The sequence below is a fragment of the Symphalangus syndactylus genome, chromosome 2 (genome assembly GCF_028878055.3).
Source record: "Symphalangus syndactylus isolate Jambi chromosome 2, NHGRI_mSymSyn1-v2.1_pri, whole genome shotgun sequence".
NCBI classification, from domain to species: Eukaryota; Metazoa; Chordata; class Mammalia; order Primates; family Hylobatidae; genus Symphalangus; species Symphalangus syndactylus.
Window position 1 is genome coordinate 121,476,804 of NC_072424.2, and position 21,798 is coordinate 121,498,601.

The 21,798-nt window shown below is 40.9% G+C and overlaps 1 protein-coding gene across 6 annotated transcripts in view; it reads left to right on the forward strand.

Annotated features, from left to right (window-relative positions):
* The window catches only part of PHACTR2 (phosphatase and actin regulator 2), a 295,326-nt gene that overhangs the window by 162,649 nt on the left and 110,879 nt on the right, over positions 1 to 21,798 (forward strand). For all 6 annotated transcript variants that reach the window (XM_055266059.2, XM_055266069.2, XM_055266034.2 and 3 more), the window contains exon 2: positions 12,395 to 12,562. In XM_055266059.2, coding sequence (XP_055122034.2) covers positions 12,395 to 12,562 — 168 coding nt within the window. The remainder of the gene's footprint in view (positions 1 to 12,394; positions 12,563 to 21,798) is intronic.

Here is a 21,798-nt window from a genome sequence, read left to right on the forward strand (position 1 = left end):
TGCCAGGAGGCTCTTGGACATAGAGAGAACGTTAGTCACTATATATATATATATATATATATATATATATTCTCTGGGCTTTTATTTATCCACCAGCCTTTTGACTTAAAGATATTGATCTAGATTTAATGTGTTATTTTAATAATATTTGTGTTACATTCATCCTCAATGGGAATTTTTTCATAATTTTGTCTGAAACAAAATTTAGCCCCTTACTTAAAAACTGTGATATTTCAGCCAGGTGAGATGGCTCATGCCTGTAAACCAAACACTTTGGGAGGCTGAGGTGGGTGGATCACTTGAGCTTAGGAGTTTGAGACTGGTCTGGCCAACATAGTGAAACCCCGTTTCCACTGAAAATATAGAAAATAGCAAGGCATGATGGCATGCACCTGTAATCCCAGCTACTCAGGAGGCTGAGGCAGGAGAATCACTTGAACCCAGGAGCCGGAGGTTGCAGTGAGCTGAGATCTCACCACTGCACTCCAACCTGGGTGACAGAACGAGACTCCATTGATTGGGGGCGGTGGCGGGGGGGCGGGGCGAGAGGAGAACTGTGATATTTCAGTATATTTTATTTTACAAATTATATATAAGGTCTACCAGCTTCTCCCCTGAAGTTCTGTGCTGACGCACATTCCCAGCATGGACAGGGTGATCATTATCCTATCATGGATGAGTTGAAATTCTTTCACTTGGCAGATTGTCCACTGGGGATATATCACCTTTTTCTTCCTTTTCACAAACACAGCACACGCTCTACACACCACGACCGGCTCCACTCCAGACTTCGGGAGTTGTTGTATGTGACTAACATCTACGGGGAACAATATAGGTTGTTGGTTGATTCCTGTCACATTTTTCCTCTCTGTAGCAAACATCTTGCTATTCCTAAGCAGTCATCCTATCTGTTCATAGAGACAATCCTTCCCTTGTGGCGATAACAGTGGCATTCAAAATGTAAAATGCTTTTATTTACGTTAAAATTGATTTTCCATTAGCAAAGTGGCCCTTTGCCTACTCAATCAGAATTTCTGTAAACCCCAATTTAAGAGTGACTTTATTTAATCTGTTAAATATCCTGTAGCAAGTCTAGGGGATGTTGTTCATGTCAGTGAATCAGGATGTCATGCAGCTGCACAAACATACTCGTTCTGCAGGCCTGTTGGCCACAAGTTTAAACTCTGGAATTCTCTGTCAGTGCTTGCAGGCAGATGGAAGTCTTTAGTAGCTTTTCCCTCTGGGAGTTTAAAAATAATGTCTGCCTCTGTTAAAAAAACAAGTTTAAAAATTGATAGTATCAAACTTCTAAAATTAATATTATGATAAATAAGGATTCTGTACAATCAAATTACTTTAGTCAGTATAAATTATAGAGTACACTGCTTGCCGCTAGCATGAAATTAACCGTGATGACACTGGGCATTGTTTTAGACAGCAAAACTGTACCTGCCCTACTCCTTGGATTAGCCCAAAAAGTGGTTGGGAGTTGAACTGAGTTACTACTCATTAGGGTTTATCTCTTGCCTTCTCTTAAAATAGAAATCCACTGCCACCCACTACCCTCCTGCCCATTTTTGTACAGGGAATACTTGGGAGTTAAACTACCTGAGTTTAAATCCTGCTTACCAGCTGTGGGATCTTGCTAGTTGCTTGGTCTCTCTAAGCCTCAGCTTCCTTATCTATAAAATGGGAATGCTAATAGCAACTACTTCTCAGGGTTGTAGTAATGATGAAAGAGGCAGTATTTATAAAGCACTTAGAACAGGTCCTTTTTTTAGCATAATAAAATGTCAAGTAATAGAATAGGTCTTAAGGTGACCTACAAGACTGATACACTCAGCACAAAGCAATATGAAGTCATAGAATTTTTAAAGTTGGAAAGGAGCCTAGAGATCATTTAACCTAGTCTCCTAATTTCAGCAATGAAAAACTGGGGTCCTTGCACAAGGTCACAGGGCTGATTAAGTAGCAGAGTTGGAACTAGGCTCCAACTCTCTTCTTGGCTTACAGTTTACCATCCCAGTTGGGTGGTCAAAACCCAGAACAATAACACAGATTTATTGCTTGTCCTGATTGTGCAATGTCTTCTTTGCTTTTTTTTTTATTATTATTCTTTTTGAGACAGGAGTGCAGTGGCATGATCTTGGCTCACTGCAACCTCCGCCTCCCGGGTTCAAGCGATCCTCTTGCTTCAGCCTCCAGAATAGCTGGGACTACAGGTGTGCACCACCACACCTAGCTATTTTTTTGTATTTTTAGTAGAGATGGGGTTTCACCATGTTGGCCAGGATGGTCTCGATCTCGACCTCGTGATCTGCCCGCCTCATCCTCCCAAAGTGCTGGGATTACAGGTGTGAGCCACGGTGCCCGGCCTGCTTTTTTGTTTTTTACAAATAGTCTTACTGCTATTTTAGAGCTACTAGGAGTGTTGCTGGTTCACCATGAGTTTAGCTATCATATGCCAACGGAGACAGCCTGGTATAGTGGGAAATAAGCCTGGATCAGGAATCAGGTGACCTAGACTCTTATCTCTTTCACTAGTTAACAATTTGGGAAGCCAGATAGCCTTCCTGGCTCCCAATTTCCTTATATATAGGGCTTTAACATATAGCATAATATGAAAGTACTAAACATGATAGTTGTCCCATAGTGGATAACACTGCAACCCAGTGCTTTTTATAAATTACACTGCTCAGAACTACTGAGTGCTCTAATATGCATTGTAAGAATATATATACAACTTTTTTTTTTTTTTTTTTTACAGAAAATAAACTACTTCTCTACCTTTAGCCTTGCTTCAGTGAAATTCTAATTTTTTTTTTTTTTTTTGGGACAGAGTCTCCCTCTGTCGCCCAGGCTGGAGCGCAGTGGCGCGATCTCAGCTCACTGCAAGCTCCGCCTCCCGGGTTCACGCCATTCTCCTGCCTCAGCCCCCCAAGCAGCTGGGACTACAGGAGTCAGCCACCGCACCCGGCTAATTTTTTGTATTTTTAGTAGAGATGGGGTTTCACCGTGTTAGCCAGGATGGTCTTGATCTCCTGACCTCGTGATCCGCCCGCCTCGGCCTCCCAAAGTGCTGGGATTACAAGCGTGAGCCACCGCGCCCGGCCTGAAATTCTAATTTATCATGGCTTCAGGGCAACATCAAAAGATGGTAGAGAAGTAGATTAGCTTTCCCAGAAACCAAGTAAGGGAAAAAAGTTCCATAGATGAATCTCACAGACATTCAGTGAAAGAAATACAAAAGATTATATTGTGTGATTCCACTCAGTTAAAGTTCAAGAAGAGGTAAAACAGGCCAGGCACAGTGGCTAACACCTGTAATCCCAGCACTTTGGGAGGCCCAGGCAGGTGGATCACTTGAGTCCAGAAGTCTGAGACCAGCCTGGGCAACATGGTAAAAAAAAAACCAAAAACAAAAAACAGGTAACACAAATCAATGCTGCTGGGAGTCAAAATAGTGGTTTTCTGGGGGAATAAAGGTGAGAGGGTGGCTATTGATTTGGAAGAAGCATAAGGAGGCTTTCTGGGGCTTTGAAATGATTGATACTTTGGTCTGAATGGGATTGTAAGTGCAATATCATTTACATTCTGTCTGTATGCCTCAAAAAAATCTTTTTGGAAAATCTCCATAGTGTTAATTTTAATGACCGTGGGAACTACTGATCTTATCCCAACTCCCTACAGATAACTTTGTAGTTTCTTTCAAGTGATGGGGGAATGGAAATTGGCAAATTGAGAGGCAAGTGTGAATAGCAGGGTTATGACCAATCTTCCTCCAGAGCGACTAAAATCCTTTCAATACACTCTAATATGGTAATGTTTTCACATTCTATTCTTTTTCTTTAAATTTAATTTCTTGCTTACATTCTGTTCTTTTACTCTTGGGGATTTAAAAAGATGATGGTGAAATAATTTTTAAAATACTTTAGCCATGATTATTACCTTAATGCTGATTAAAGGAACCATCAGCTGATAAAAAGCAATTTTCTTCTGAGCCAAGATCTTTTCTAACTCTAAAATTCTATTATTTTCAGATTTTTAAGTGAGGGAATACATTTATATATAGAAAGTTAAAAAATAATCTAAAATTTTTAGATTATTTAGATATTTAGATCGTTCCTTTAAAAATTTTTACATTTAACCATTTCACATGTTCAAGGACATGACTATAAATTTGTTTTTTTCCCCATAAATATGTATCATATGTCTCTGATGAACACAGTACTGATAATGAGAAAATTTTTCTTGGCATTACTTTAAAAGGTAGGCCAGCCTTGATTTATTCACTTCATGGTAAGTCCATCATGGGTGTGTGTGTGTGTGTGTGTGTGTGTGTGTGTGTGTGTGTGTGTTTGGTGGAGGGATGTTTGGAATCTCTTCTCTGTGTATGGTTTATACACTAACTGTGGATGAATACCTCCTGATGCGTGCCGGAGCTGGGCCCATTGTCTACCATTTTGCAAGATGTTGAATACTACTTACCTTATCTGGATCCATCATGTGCTAAAAAGTGTTGAAACAGCCATTTAAATGTTCTCTTACTTACAGAATACTGGGAATGGAAGTATTAGTAAAGGGAGAATTTTGGAGAGAATGATGGCCAAGTCTGAAGCATATTACTTTCCAAAACTCCTTTCAGCTGAAATCTTTACTGTTGGTAAAAGACAGTAGGCACCGAGGTCCCTTCGAGCTGACCTCCTCACTCCTAAGAAAAAAATCTTTATCCTCATTTACCTCCATGATAGCAAATGCCACATTTTAAAATATAAAGTTGATTTTAGAATAGTTTTAGATTTGCAGAAAAGTTGAAAAAATGGTACAGAGAGATCTTATATCAGCATGATACATTTGTTACAACCAAGGAGCAAACACTGATATTATTCCTGTTAACTGAACTCCACAGTCTATTAGGATTTCAGTAGTTTTTCCCTAATGTCGTCTTTTTTTGTTCCAGGATGTATTCAGGATGCCATGTTACATGTAGCAGTGGTGTCTTCTTAGGCTCCTCCGGTCTGACAGTTTCTCAAACCTTCCTTGTTTTGAATGACCTCAGCAGTTTTGTTTTTGTTTTTGTCTTTGAGATGGGATCTCGCTCTGTTGCCCAGGCTGGAGTGCAGTGGTGCGATCTCGGCTCACTGCAATCTCTGCCTCCTGGGTTCAAAGATCCTCCTGCCTCAGCCTCCCGAGTAGCTGGGACTACATGCACATGCCACCATGCCCGGATAATGTTTTGTATTTTTAGTAGAGACGGGGTTTCACTGTGTTAGCCAGGATGGTCTCTATCTCCTGACCTTGTGATCCGCCCGCCTCGGCCTCCCAAATTGCTGGGATTATAGGCGTGAGACACCGTGCCCGGCCTTGTTTTGTTTTTGAGATAAGTCTTGCTCTGTAGCCCAGGCTGGAGTAAAGTGGTGTGATCTTGGCTCATTGCAGCCTCCACTTGCTGGGTTCAAGTGATTCTCCTGCCTCAGCCTCCCAAGTAGCTGAGATTCCAAGCGCCTGCTACCAAGCCTGGCTGACTTTTGTATTTTTAATAGAGGAGGGGTTTCACCATGTTGCCCAGGCTGGTCTCGAACTCCTGACCTCGTGTGATCCGCCCACCTCAGCCTTCCAAAGTGCTGGGATTACAGGCATGAGCCACCATGCCTGGCCAGACCTTGAAAGTTTTGAGATGTACTGGTCAGGTATTTTAGAAATGTTTCTCAATTTAGTTTTGCCTAATGTTTCCCTTGTAGTTACTACAGGGTTGTGGGTTTTGAAGTACCATTCTCCCTATATCATATCAAGAGTACATACTGTCAGCACAACTTATCACTGATGATGTGAACCTCGATCCCTGGCTAAGGTCCTGTTTGTCAGCGTCTTCACTGTAAAGCCACACCTTTCTCCTCTCTTTCCATACCGCACTCTTTGGAAGGAAGTCACTATGGGTAGCCCACATTTAAGCAGTCAGGAGTTAAGCTCCACTTTCTTGAGAGAGGGTTATGTATATAAATTATTTGGAATTCTGTAAGGACTTACCTCTTCTGCCACATTCATTTATTCATTCAATAGTTATCTATATGAGTATGGATTTGTGGATGTTTATTTTATACTTTGGGTTATAATCTAATACTATATTTTTACTTTGTTGCTGAGATTATTCCAGCTTTGGCCTTTGGAAACTCTTGAGTGGGCTCCTCTGTCCCTTTAGCCTACCTCCTCCCATTGGTTTTCTTTTTGAGCACTTTCTGGGACTACAAGATGTTGCAGGGCTCATCTAGTGTTTTCCATGCCCCAGCTCTGGAAGCAGCCTTTTCTGTAAGGAGGTGGTGTTTGTCTATTGGAGAATGCTATTAGAAACCAAGATCTGTGTTTTGGGCATGCTCGTTGCTACTGGGGTGTTACTGCTTCTAGGCCTTCTGAGAGGACAGAGCTAGCAAATACATGTGTGTAAGCAAACCCATGCATATATACATGTCTATAATTCATTTACTTATCTATCTGTCTACCTGGCCAAACATGGGTTCATGCAGATGTCTCCAACTCTAATCAGGGCAGCATGGATCATTCTAGCTTTACTCTCTCACTTATCTGCAATTTCTCTCTCCAGTGGTGAGAAACCTGGCTTCCACCATCTACCATTCACATACTTCCTTGTTTGATCCCAATATACATGTTCAGCGGTTTCAGAATTTTTAACCTGCACCCCGTGTGATGCCACACATTTTGATTCTTCTGTTCATTTTCTCTTCTTCTCCACTTGCCATTTATCTTACCCTTAAAAGGAAGATATTTGACCCAATCTGCTGTAAACTCTGATTAGCAAGAGAGTAAGGAACTCCTTTAGACAACAGAAGGCAAGGATAGCCACTTGGCTGCCTTAGAAACCATGATCCAAGCTCATCTGTGATGGCTTATACCATCAGTTCACCCTGACCTCATCACTGGCTTATACCATCAGTTCACCCTAACCAGTAGTGGGTTGCTTCTGTGCCCAGATGTTGTACATCCGCCCTTGTTTAATGATAGCATATATCTTAAGTTATCGTTTCAATTGAGGGAGAGAAAGAGACCTCATGTAAATGTAGGCAATAAAGTTAAATCTTCCCTAAGCACTGTTCTAATTTTTCTTTGCCATATGTTCTGTGGCTTTTAAAGGGGAAAGTGACAGAATTATAATAGAAATACAAAAACTGTAATAGAAATAAAAATATACACAGATAATCTTAATATTGTAAAAACATAATAAAGCACAAAAAATAACAAAGCCTGGAAACCATATTTTAAGGAAATAAAGTTTGATATCCTTAGTGTTTTGTTTTAACTTTCTTAAAGCTCACACAGCAGAGTGTTATCAAAGCATTATTTACCACACGTGATTTCTCCTAGTTATTTTTGCTATGATTGGGCTTCAAAAATGCATTCTCATCGACCTTCAGATATTTAAGGATATTTGGAGAAAAGTTGAGACCGTGTTTTTTGCCACCTACTTTTTTCCGCAGGGCGGCTGTCAGTTAGTACGAAATTAGTACCAGGAGTTCTTTTATGGAGATTCTTTTCTAAATGGTCCTTCAGTTACAACATTTGTGAGTTGGAATACTATGCCACATTTGTCTCAGTTTCTCAGTGCCTGAAATAATTATGTGTGGTGAAAAATTGGTATCTAAAATATCATAACTATTAAATAGTATAAACATACAACAAACTCTATTAAGTAGATTCAATTTTTCTAAGAATCCCTATCATTTATTTATCAAATCTCAAAGGGAAGACTATTCAAACCTACAATTTATTTCATATGTGTATTAGTCTGTTCTCGCACTGCTGTAAAGAAATACCAGAGACTGGGTAATTTATGTAGAAAAGAGGTTTAATTGGCTCATAGTTGTGCAGGCCAGCTTCTGCTTAGCTTCTGGGAAGGTCTCAGGAAACTTACAATCATGGTACGTGAGTGAAGGGGAAGCAGGCATGTCTTACATGGCTGGAGCAGGAGGAAGAGAGAGGGAGGTGCTACACAATTTTAAACAACTGGAATTCATATGATTTCACTCACTATAGAGTATCAAGAGGGGACGGTGCTAAACAATTCATGAATACTCTGCCGCCATGATCCATACCTTCCACTAGTTTCCACCTCCAACACTAAGGATTACAGTTTGACATGAGATTTGGGTGAGGATACATTTCTAAACCTTAACAATATGATAATTATCTAGCCTCGTTTGTTTTTGGCTTATATGGTCACATTTGCGCTGGAACTGCCTAGCTGATACATTTCTGTTTAAATAAAAAAACCTGTATGTATTTTCTGATTTCTTAGCAATTGGTGGTGTGGGGAAATTCTGTTAGGGGTGGGCTTGTTTCAGTGGGAAGATAGACCGAGTTGTGTCATTTAAAGTCTACATTTGATTAGCTAATGACTGTATTTCAAAATATGCTGTGTTGGCCGGGCGCGGTGGCTCACACCTGTAATCCCAGCACTTTGGGAAGCTGAGGCAGGCGGATCACAAGGTCAGGAGATCGAGACCATCCTGGCTAACACGGTGAAACCCTGTCTCTACTAAAAATACAAAAAATTAGCCAAACACGATGGCGGGCGCCTGTAGTCCCAGCTACCAGGGAGGCTGAGGCAGGAGAATGGCGTGAACTCGGGAAGTGGAGCTTGCAGTGAGCCGAGATAGCGCCACTGCACTCCGGCCTGGGCTAAAGAGCGAGACTCCGTCAAAAAAAAAAATGCTGTGTTTTAAAATGTAGAACTCAAGTGTGAAAAGGTAAGTTCTGATGAATGACAAATTACTCTCAGTAACATAAAAATGGATCACAATTAACATTGAAAACCATCAGGAAATTTTACCTTTCATCTGGGATTTACCTGGCAATTTGTTCTTATCTGCATGGAAATGCAAAATTCACCAGACTTACTGTGAAAGAATTTATGGAAAGTTTCAAATAGATTTTAATAGAAAACTGATCCACAAGAAAAATTATAGAAATATCAATAGCAATGCCCAGTGTCCTGGGTATCTAAAGAGGAGAGTTAATATTCTGCTCATACTACTCAAAAGCAGATGACAGTGGTCGTCACGTTCATGATTTAAGAGAAGTACAATGGCACATCCGCCAACTGTGCCAACATATGGTTTCTAATTGCAAGTATGGTTTATGATAGGGGAAACATAGGCCGTTCTTAATTGCTTCAGAGGGAAAGTAGAATTTTTATGGAGCATCAGGGAACTGGATATGTGGGTTGGGAGAGAAAGATCCCATATATTGTAAGAAAATGAAAACTGGACATGTAGCCACAGAGATGAATTTGAGATGGAAACTTTTGTTTCTATGTTCATAATAATCAGCCCTTTTGTATTTTACAACATTTAATTTGTTCAAAGTTAAGCCCTTCCATGAGAGTTCAGCACAAAGTCTTCATGAAGAAGTAAAACCATACTTTCAGTTCCCCCCTGGGTTTGACCTCTGGTTCAAGGAGGGAAGTTGGACAGGAGTTGAATTGAAGTAATAAATATTTTGCTCCTTTACTCTGAATTAGCTTCAAAATCAGTCTGTCCCCTGTATATCTGTTGTGCTATGGCTGAAAGTAGGGTTAGGAACCACTTTCAGAAGAATCAGTTAGCGTAGGACTTGAATCTCCAATTTTCCCTAGCAATGCACAGTGTCTGCCCATCTCTGCCCAGATAGTACCTGAAATTAGAGTAGACTTCACTAGTGGGAGGAATAGGATTTATTTCTATTTGTGTGGAAGGAGAACTCATAAGGATTTAGGAAGTGGCATCTACTGATTGTTTTTCTTCATTCAGTTTGAGATTTTCCTGGTTCTCAGTGTGTCAAGTGATTTTCGATGGAAACTTGGACATTTTTGTATCATGTTATGTGACTCTAGATCTTGTTTGAAACCTTTGGTTTTAACTGGCTTTGTCTGACACCTCTATAGCAGGGGAAGCAGTGGGTGCCGCCTTGTTGCCCCTGCATGGAGGTAAAAATCCCAGTTCCTGTGTATGTGTGTGTGGTGTGCTTGTTACTGTTGGGCACAGGTAGAATTTCCAGATCCCCATGTGGTCTCCCTTGATACCACAGTTGGGGTGGTCTTGTTCTCAGTGTGCAATGATTTGGCCACCTCTGTATTGGGGGGAAGGGGAGAGATACCCAGTTATTGCTGGGTAGGGATGGATGTCAGGGCTTCCTACATGGTCTCCACTGGAACTGTGGAAGATGCTTCATTATCAGCCACCAGGCATAAAGGTGCTAGTTTCCTGCTTGGTATTCTCTGACACCACTCTAGTGGGGGTATTAGGGGTCCTTTTCAGAGCCTCATGAGGGTGGAAATCTAGTAACTCCATTCAGCCTTTGCTGGCATGCATGGTCACAGGTTCTTCTATGGTGCTCGGCTGTAGTAGAGCAGTTATTGTCTAAAAGTTTCTTATGTTGCTACTCTGCCCCTTTCCTGGTTACGTGGCTAGAGAGTGCAGACGTTTGTGGTCTGTGCCCATTGGTGTTTCTGGGTTGCTGGCTTCCATGCTTGTCGGCCTTTCGAGGTTTCTGACTTCTTCAACTACGATATTTGAGTCTGGGATATTTGAGGCAAAAAGAAAACCCAGGAATCTAACCACCGTGTTGTTTCTTGGGTTCTGAGGTCCCAGGCTTGTCTACCTTCTCTTGGCCTTACAGAATTTTCATACATTTGTATGTAACATCCATGGTGGTGGTGGTGGTTGTTTTGTTTTTTTTTTTTTTTTTTTTTTTAGTTGTATTTAGCCAGAGGAATAAGAAAACCTTAAGTTTGGGCTACGTGTGGTGGCTCACACCGGTTATCCCAGCAGTTTGGGAGGCTGAGGCGGGTGGATCACTTGAGGTCAGGAGTTCGAGACCAGCCTGGGCAACATGGTGAAACCCCGTCTCTACTAAAAATACAAAAATTAGCCGGGCCTGGTGGCATGTGCCTGTAGTCAGTCCCAGCTACTTGGGAGGCTGAGGCAGGAGAATTGCTTGAACCCAGGAGGCGGTGGTTGCAGTGAGCTGAGATTGCGCCACTGCACTCCAGCCTGGGCAACAGAGCAAGACTCTGTCTCAAAAAGAAAAAGTAAGTCTGTTTTATCTTCTTGGAAGCAGAAGTCCTTGCTATTCAATTTTTGTTTTTATTTGTTTTACTATTACCAATATTATATTAAGAAAGTTTTTAAAAATACAGAGAAGATAAAAGAATTGGTATCACACCCCATATGCATATCTATCAGCTGGATTCAACACTTAACATTTTGCTATATTTTACTTTATTGCACTTTTATCCATCTGTTTATTCCATCTATCTATCCATTTATTATTTTTGACGGACATCAGTACACTTCACCTCTAAACACTTCAGCATACATGTCATTAATTAGACTTCACTGTCTGTTCATGGTTTTTTAAAGGTAAATTTCACATAAAGTGAAATGCAAAAAATTGTAAATACCATTTGATGAGTTTTGGGTAATCCAACCATCGTTGAGATAATTTCCATCACCCCTATACGTTCCCTCAAGTTTCTTCTCAGGTCATTTCTACCTCCAAGAAGAAATTACTGTTTTGATTTTTTCTTTTTTTTTTTTGCCATAATTTGAAGTGCTATTTTATTGATGGAATACTATTATAGTTCATCCATTTTGGCCTGCTTCCAGTTCTTTGCCATTAAAATTTGATAGTTGGTGTAACGTAAGTCATTGCTATCTTCCGTCAGCCTAGAACACATTGCAAGCAAGGCAACTTAAGATTTTGTGCATTTCTTCTGATTAATAAAATAGTGAAGACATACAAAGACATGTTTTTATCACACACAGCACCCAAATTTTCCACATATTTCTTGTTGTTAGTGTAGTTATCAGTTTCTTTGAAGCTCAAAACATTTTTTGTAATAGAAGCAAAAGATAGTTTTAGCTTGTAAAAATAGAATTTAGCTTCCTGGCACCAAATTTTATTTTGTGAAAGAGAAACCATGATTTTAACTACACCATAACTGTAATATTCATTACTGAGAATGTCAGACTAGTCTCTGGAGGAACAGCCTATTTCACAAATACTTAGAATACTCTATTCCTGTACAAAATATTGATGGGGTTGTTGCAGATGGATTCAGCTGTGTTGCACAGACACTCATTTGTCTGGCCCCATCTATAATGTAAGTCTCTTGCTTCTAGTCTGTTTCCCCAGAATGATTTTCTAAGTGGGCTGTAATTTCTGATTGACTGATTGATATGAGGGGAGTCCTAGCAGCTGTGAAATGGGACAAATAAACTTTATGTGAGATTCCAATTAGAGTGGACGTGCTTACTGTTAACAGCCCAGGGACCAATCGATGATGTTGTTTTATTACAACCTTTTTTACAACCTTTCTCTGTCTATATCTTTCTTTATACAGTTGACGGACTGGACAAAGCTTCTATAGCAAACTCAGATGGCCCCACAGCAGGTTCCCAAACACCTCCTTTCAAGAGAAAGGGGAAACTATCCACCATTGGTAAAATCTTTAAGCCTTGGAAATGGAGGAAAAAGAAGACCAGCGACAAATTTAGAGAAACCTCAGCAGGTATGAGTATCATAACTTGTTAGAAGATGGGATAAATCATAAAATGTTTTAAAAGGTAGGAAATTATGTTTTACAGTGTTTTTTTCCCAGAAAAAAATTAATCCATATTTGAAATACAATTCTTTATTTTAAGAATAAAATAAGGATGAAACAACTTAAGAGTTCTGATTTGCCTTCTTTCTGTAGTGACCTTGACTTTCTAATATATTCTTATTTAAAAATATATATTTGTAAATTTATATAAAAAAATGGATTGGTGAGGCCAGGGAGTGAAATAGTGGAAAATGGTAAGTGGAAATGCTATTCGTCAACATTGTGATGGCAGGTATCCATTTTTATATACACATGATGTTAGATATATGTTTAACTAGTTAGACTATACTATTTATATTAATATATAAATATTTAATGATTTAACTAGTAGACTATACTGCTGTACACGTAACATAATGTTAACGGTCTTGTTAAGGATTAAAAAATGTATTTTTTGATGTATTTATTCTTTAGGAAAGATTTAAGTGGCTATATGAAAGAAAAGTTTTGTTATATTTGATTTTAGATTTCTATCATATCCTTAGGACAAATAAATGGTCTCTGTCTTAAGAGAGTAGAGGCACAACCCTATTGGTGTGAATATGTTTGATTGTTAATTTAGTTTGTAGATTTGTTAAACCTTAAGAGTGACATTGCTTAGTGCCTTTCATATCGACTTGTGGATGAAGTTGGCTTTAAATGTCAGGCCAGAATTCAGCCCAATTTAAACAAGTGCCAGCGTGAGTGAATTGTGTCTAAGATAGAAAAGTGTTTGGTAAGTTCAACGTTCCCCATGCTTACTGTGCAAGGCAATCCCTTCATCAGAATTCCTCATTGCACCACAGTCTAATATCGTTAGTGGATGTACAGGGTCACAGAACATATCTTATTGGTCTGTACTAAGACAAGAGCTAGGGTTTTGTTCTAGAGCTGTGAAATGAAATTAAAAATACTACACACAATGCAAGGATATGGAATAGGAGCATCAAAGCTCCCCAAAGAAAGTGGTCTTGGATGCATTTGCAGCTATATAGTTTATTTGAGCATTTTATATTTAACAAGAGATAATGATAAGCTACCTGGAATTTGTTTCAAAATAATCCTGGAGGAGGGTGAGGTAGGTAAGATTATAGGTAAAGGAAGACTGGCAATGGGTTGTTTAAGCTGGGCAATGGGTCCATTGTGGTTATTATTCTCATTTCTCTGCTTATAGATGTTGGAAAATTTCTGTAATAAAAAGATAGAGAAAGAAGAGAAACTTGGCTTAGGGGAAAATAATGCTAGTTTGGTTATTGGGTCCTCTTCAGTACCTAAGTGGCTTTCTGGGTTAGGAGGCAGTGAGAGGTGAGGGACAGAGTGCTGTGCTGTGTGAGGACACCCGGCTGGGTGACTTTGAACAGGTCAGATCAGCCTCAGTTTTCTCACCTGCAAAATCAGGGAGTTGAATGTGCTAAACTCGGAGGTGCTTCAGTTCCTGATTCTGTTGTTGGTCCCCAGAGACACCCTTACACCCTTGACCCCTTCCAGTCCCTGGCGGGGCATCTTGTTCTCCTCTGGTTTTTGGTCGTGGAAGGAACCTCACTGGTCTTCTTCAAGTGCCTGCCTCTCACATGTGCTTAAGCATTGGGAGAATCTGGCTCTTCACGTTACCAAGACTACCCAAGATGGGAACAGGGCTCCAGACGTAAGGTACGAAAATGAACATAAGATTCAAAAGGGTGTATCATACGTTAGCTTTTTTCACATTGGAGAAATGTCACATCTAGAGGAAAACTGATGTATTCAGTTGGTGCAAAAGTAGTTGCGATTTTTGCCATTACTTTTAGTGGCAAAACACCGCAATTACTTTTGCACAAAACTAATATTTGGATATAACCAAGAGAAAGTTATTTTCTTCTTTAAAAAATTATCTCAAGCAGTGGAATCAAGCTGTTTGGATATGATCAGGGCCATTTGCTATCTGATAATCAATGAAGTACACCTTAGGCCAGACCCACAATATCTTGAGGTGTAAAAGAAAGTTCATTTCTTCCAAGAAAAGTAACTCTTCTACGTTTGTCCTTCTCTTAAACTCCTGGGTTGGTATTCACATGGATATGAACCTTATTGTGTTCTGCTGTGCAGTGATAAATACCACTTTTCCTAGTATGGGTTTCTGTTATAGGAATTCTTAATTGGTAGTAGATAGGATGTAACACTAATTTATTAATGCATTGTAATAACATGTTTATTATTGTAGTGGGAGGTAAGAAAGGTCCCATTCGTGGCCTGTTTTGGTGGTCCTTGAGTCAGTTGTATTTTGGAATGCTCATTCTACGTCCAAAGGACATCTTTCCCTATAAGGCAGGCTGGGCTTATGCCCCAGCTTCCAGTTCTCTGGCCTTGTTTTAAAGCAGAAAGTTTCCAGTATCTTCAACTCTGATTTAGGCTGTTCAGTGTCTGGCTGTTAGATTCTAGGGCAGGAGAATAGGTCTCTTTTCTGGCCACTTCCCTCAGATACCCTTCTTCATTGCTTTTCTTCTCCTGCGTGAGAGGTCCCACCTAAGCTCTAGGTTCTTGTATCCCTTCCCTATTGTTAGAACTCAAAATGGCATTTAAATCTTTTTTTTCCCTACATAATCATTTTTTCCCATTTTGCTTTGATTTGATTTGATTTGGTGGGAGGTGAGGATATAAACATCCTTCCTTTGGATTTTTATATATGCTTGTGTCTCCCCAAAGCTGAGAGTACAATCACCCTGTCTAAATAAACACAGTTGTTCCTCTAACTTCTCATAGTGTATTACCATCAAGACCAAACTTACTGAAAATCTAACCTATCTCTGCTGCCTCTACTTTCTTCCCACGTTCTCATTCCTTTTCCCACTGCAGTCTATCTCTGTATCCTGTATTCACCGAGGTTACTCCAAGCCTCCTAACCATTAAATTTAGTGTCATTCTCTTATTTTCATTCATTTCAACCTCTACAACATTTGCCATTACTGAACAGTCAGTCCTGCCTTAATTTCCAAAATGCCTCTTTCTTAATTTACAAAAGCTACCATTATCTTATTTGTCTTTGACTTCTCTTTCTCTCTTTTGCCTTTTCTCTTCCTCTTCTCATCACCCCTAACCCCCAGCGGGAAGGTTGCTATGTGCCTTAGCCCTTCTGTTGCTTTGAATATGCCCTTCTTTCCCCTACCCACATCCCTCAAACTGGCCCAGGCTCCAGCTGATGCCCATGCACATCTACCCAAGCACCTGATGGGTAGCACTATTTGAGGACAGCATGTTAACTCAAAATCCATTCATACGGTCTATACGTATTTCTGTGGAAAACATGCTAGTTGCTAGGCACTGTTCTGGAAGCTGGTGTTCTGCAGCCAATAAGCAAGTGAGGTTCCTGCCCTCATGGAGCTTTCATTCTAGACAGGTGAGGTACTAATAAATGCTATGATGGACACAGGGAGTGAAGGAAGAGGGAGTGGAAAAGTACTATGTATAAATGCATTCCAACCAAAACAGATCCCCTGCCAACCCCAGCTATCCTTGTTACTATAGACATGGCTTCCTTTGGCATCCAGACTTTGAACCATGGAGTTCTTTGACTCTTCTTTCTCTCACCATCTTCTACATTCTATCAGTTCCTAAAACGTTTGAGTTATTTTCTCCTCATGCAAAGTCTTTAACATCAGCCTATCCTGTCAATTCCTGTTGTCTAGTCCTATCACCTAATGTCTCAATTGGTGCAACGTAGCTTTTTTGCTGTGCTTATTTGTAGCTAGCTATAGAAATCTGTAGGCCACTAGAGAAGACAGGGAGAGGTAGGCTTCTGGCAGCAAGCCTACCTACGAGGGGAACCTGGCCTAGCTGGTGAGGCTGACAGAGGAGGTTTGGGATGTCACAGGCTGTCAGGAACCCGAGTGACCAAGATAATGACTTTACAAGTATCAAGCCAGGCAAATAGAGCAATGAGTACTTCACTACAAAATGGCACAAGTTCCAACAGGTAGGGTAAACCTCAGAGCATCCGGGTGAGCAATATTGGAAAATTCAGACAGGCCTCAGTAACCAGGGTGTTTTTTCTCAGGTAGGAGTATTTAGGTGGGGCAGATGGTGTCTGTTATGGGAATCAGAAAGACTTGAACAGGGGCCTGGTCACCAGGCTGGTGTGCAGTGGTGCTATCACAGCTCACTGCAGCCTCAATCTCCCGGCTTCAAGCAATCCTCCCGCCTCAGCCTCCCAAGCAGCTGGGACCACAGGCACATGCCACGATGCCCAGTTAATTTTTGTACTTTTGTACTGTACTTTTAGTGGAGATGGGGTTTCACCATGTTGCCCAGGCTGGTCTCAAACTCCCGGGCTCAAGCAATCTGCCCACCTCAGCTTCCCAAAGTGCTGAGAGTACAGGCGTGAGCCACCTCGCTCAGCCCATGGCCCTATCCTTTTTTAAAGAACAAGGGAATGGAGCTGATAAGTAGGACAGGAACTTACTAAAGGACTCAGGACAGAAACTTGCTATATGAAGTGGAACACAGGGAATGGATTTGGAAGAGGAGTCTCCTAAGATCCTAAGCCTGTGGTGCTGGAGCTACTGTTGCTAGAAATGACATAGCCCAAGAGCTGGGTGAGCAGGGAGAGGAGGGCTTGCTCTGGTCAGCAGCAGTGGCCCAACACGTGTGGATCTGGGAACATAGGTGGGCAGAGCACCCGTCTGCCCTCTTGTCCCTCCATATCCTCTTGGATGCCACCATCAGGAAACATTCCTCAGATGGGACTTTGCTCCTGTCACTTCTTGCTCAAAAAGCGTGACTGGGTCTGCGTTGCTTCTTCAGTGAAATCCAGACTCCTCAGCTCTTCTCAGTTTAACCCAAACTGACCTTATCTTTTCTTTTCGTCCATAGCCCTTGGACTTCAGTCATGCTGGGTCACTGGCTCAGCATACCCCAAGCCTTCTTGGTCCCCTGGCTTTTCTTCTTGCTCTTTCCTGTTCCTCTGAGCACCTCCTTCCTCCAGCTGTACCTATTGAAATACTACCAATCATTCAACGGTCAGTAACATGTGTCTTCCTCCTGCAGATATTCTTGACTTTGATTCAGCACCAGCTGATAGGAGCCACCCCTCCTTTGCCTGTACTCCCGTTAGGACATGTTTATTTTAACTTGTTTTCTTGTATAAGTGTCTGTCCTATGCTCCTAATTTACTATGTAAAGTATTTAAGGGCAGAGACTATCACACTCACTTTTGCTGCACTTCACATAGGTTCTTTATGTAATAACTTATACATGAGATGTAATAAAAAAAACATGCCTTGAATTGCTTCTTTATTAAATACCCACTATAACCAAAAGTGTAGTACTGGGTGCTTTAGGACTTTTTTTTTCGGTGGGGGAAGGGGGTCTCATTCTGTTCCCCCAGGCTGGAGTGCAGTGGCACAATCACAACTCACTGCATCCTCCACCTCCCTAGGCTCGGATGATCCTCCCACCTGAGCCTCCCAAATAGCCGAGACTACAGGCACACACCACCACACTCGGCTAATTTTTGTGTTTTTTGTGGAGACAGGGTTTCACTGTGTTGCCAGGCTGTTCCCAAACTCCTGGGCTCAAACAATTCATCCTCCTTGGCCTCTCAAAGTGCTGGGATTACAGGCATGAACCATCATACCCTGCCTATGCTTTGAGACTTTATAAAAGAAATAGAAGATTTTAAAAATTATAACAAATTAAAATACTAACAAAACATGTACTTCACAATTACAGCCATGTACCACTATTAAGAAGCCAATAAAATTAGAAAAAATATTTTCCTATCTTTTGTCCTTATTTAAAAGTAAGTTATACTCCTGTATAAAGAAAATCAAGGCAACTTATCCTCAATAAAATGGAGACTTTTATTTGTGTTGGTAGTAATAGAAAAAGAATGCCTGTCTAGATTTTTAGGTGGCATTCTAGGAATCAGATCTTTGATTTTCTGAAGGTACTGTGTACTCCCTAATAGTAATAATAATGGCTAATTTTTATTGAATGCTGTTAGGTACCGGGTCCTGCTCCAAGAACTTGATTCATATTAACTCACTGAATCATCAGTACAACCTCATGAACTGCAATCTTTAAGGGCTACTGTTATCCCAGTTCTACTGATGAGGAGACTGGGGCTAGAACATTTAGATGACTTTCCCAAGAAAACACACCTGGCAGTAGGCAAAAGCAATATTTGAACCTAAGCAATGAGGTCCCATAGCCAGTACTTTCGACCATTCACTAGTTGCATCTCTGAAAGGTGTCTTCCTACCCACATCAGAAAGGACTGATCATTGAAAGGTGGCTCTAATACATGGTTTTGCCTCACACACTAGTTTTTGCTGTAAGAAGGATTATGTCTGAAGAATTACTTTATTTCTGTTTGACTGGCCTGCTTTCCACAGTGCACATGTAGAAAAGTGGTTGGCAAGGATCAAAGTTATGTTTGGTCCTATTAAAGGATAATATTCTCTTGTAACCATAGAGACCTAATGTTGCTATTTGGGATTATTTTCCACATCTAGAAAGTAGGGCGAAGTTAAGGATTTGCTTAAGGTGATATTTGTTAAGGATTGCTCTGGTTGCATTAATAAATGATAGCATTTTGATTTTACTTATCTTATTCCACTAAGAAGTTGGAAGTGTTTTTTTTTTTGGAGACAGAGTCTCGCTCTGTCATCCAAGCTAGAGTGCAGTGGTGTGATCTCGGCTCACTGCAACCTCTGCCTCCTGAGTTCAAGTGATTCTCCTGTCTCAGTCTCCTGAGTAGCAGGGACTACAGGCATGTGCCATTACGGACAGCTAATTTTTGTATTTTTAGTAGAGACAGGGTTTCACCATGTTAGTCAGGCTGGTCTTGAACTCCTGACCTCAGGTGATCCACCTGCCTCGGCCTCCTAAATTCCTAGGATTACAGGCGTGAGCCACCGTGCCTAGCCTAGAAGTGCCTTTATTTATCATTGGGAGGAAGAGGAAGGAATCTTTCCTTTTTCCCAATTTACTGTATCAGGGAGAAGTTACGTAACCAGCCAAAGGCCACACTGCACATCTAGATCCACAGAGGGCTTCTTGCTTTGTGTTCGACACTTCTTTTTTTTTTTTTTTTTTTTTGAGACGGAGTCTCACTCTCGCCCAGGCTGGAGTGCAATGGCGCAATCTCACTCACTGCAACCTCCGCCTCCCAGGTTCAAGCAATTCTCCTGCCTCAGCCTCCTGAGTAGCTGGGATTATAGGCATGCACCACCACACCCGGCTAATTTTTGTATTTTTAGTAGAGACAGGGTGTCAACATGTTGGCCAGGCTGGTCTCAAACTCCTGACCTCAGGTGATTCGCCCACCTCAGCCTCCCAAAGTCCTGGGATTATTGGCGTGTGCCACTGTGCCTAGCCAAGTGTTCCACACTTCTTTGTCCTCAGCAAGTGTTCACTGAGCATCTTCATCTATTGTATGTGATACATACAATATGTCAGGAACTATTACAGGCTCTAGGGACACTCTCATAGATTTTAGTCACATAAAAGAGACAATCTTCCTTCTTGCAAAAAACTTACATACATTCTAGTAGCAGTAGGAAGCAGAAAATAAACCCAAATAAGTTAGATACTGTATTAGAAAGTGAGAAGAGAAAATTAAAGCAAGGAATTGGAGTAGAGAATATGGGAAGGAGGTTACAGTTTCAAATTGGGAAATATTCCTGGAAAGGTAACATTGAAGCAAAGGCAGGAAGGAGGGAAGGGAAAGCACTGAGAGAACCCTGGGAAGTCATCACGGAGTTAGCCATAGCATGCACTTTCAGTAATGCTGCGGACACATTGTGATTCTAGGCCGTTACAAATTTTATCTGATAATTTAACCATTAAAATGCCTCACATTCACTAACCTCATGGTTGTTAATCTTTTTGTTGTTGTTGAGACAGGGTCTCAGTGTGTTATCCAAGCTGCAGTGGAGTGCAATGGAGTGATCACGGCTCACTGAAGGCTTGACTGCTTGAGCTCAAGCAATCCTCCCACCTCAAGTCCCCTGAGTCATTGGGACCACAGGCATGGACCACCATGCCTGGCTAATTTTTGTGTTATTTGTGGAGACGAGATCTTGCTGTGCTGCTCAGGCTGGTCTCAAACTCCTGGTCTCAAGTGATTCTCCCACCCTGGCCTCCCAAAGTGTTGGGATTACAGGTGTGAGCCACTGCACCTGGCTTGGTTGTCAATCTTGATATCTATTGCAGCTCCATGGCTCCTAACAAATTATGGAACTTCATTCTATACAATTCTACCAGAAGAGGAGCAGGATTTAACTCTATAATATAAGCATTTTGTTATGGTTTTCTTTCTTCGACTCAAATTCGCAAGGCAGATTCTGACCCACCATCAAACCAAAAGTCAGAAAGCCAACCTCATGGAGTTCCAGTTTAGAATGGCGCATATGTTGGTGTTTTCTGGTGGATACAGTATCGAGTCCTATTGAGACTGCCTTTCTAAGTTGAAATAATAATGCATTATTGCCTCTGTCTGTAAGCAATCCTTAACTTACATACTGGTGGTGTCTCCGGTACTGCATTTTTAGATTATTTGGAATTATGGGTATGCTCTCAAACTAATTTACAAAATTGAGTTTAACCCATAATATGCCTGAAGCCTGGGACTATTAATATTTATTCAAATACAGCCAAACACTATTTATTGTTACTATAGTAAAACACTTTCATAATTTTCAATTGAAATTAAGAATTTTTGAGTTGTAAAGGATCTTAGCCATCTAGTTCTGTCTCTAGGGCAGGAATCAACCCTGTCTCCAGCAGCCCTAATAACATACAGTCATTGAGCTTCTCTCTGAATTTCTTATTCCCAGCTCTAATTGTTGAGGAAGTTTCCTTTTGTGTTGGCCTGAAACAAATTGTCTCCAATCTTTCTAACTATCTTCTGATGTGTGTACGTGTGTGTGTGTGTGTGTGTGTGTGTGTGTGTGTATCTCCTAATCACATTGTTACATGATCATCCTTCCATCTTTAAGTTTGTTCATCCCTTTGTCTATTGCCAGTTTCAGAGTTTCTCACCACAGGAGCGTACTAGATTGTCTAGGTCACTCAGTTTTTATGGAGTTCCTGGCACAATGCAGTGTGTACTAGGGACACGCCTGATCAGTTCCCTGTGCTCATGGAGTCCACAGGGTGCCCGTGCATCTGGCAGTACCTCATGTGTT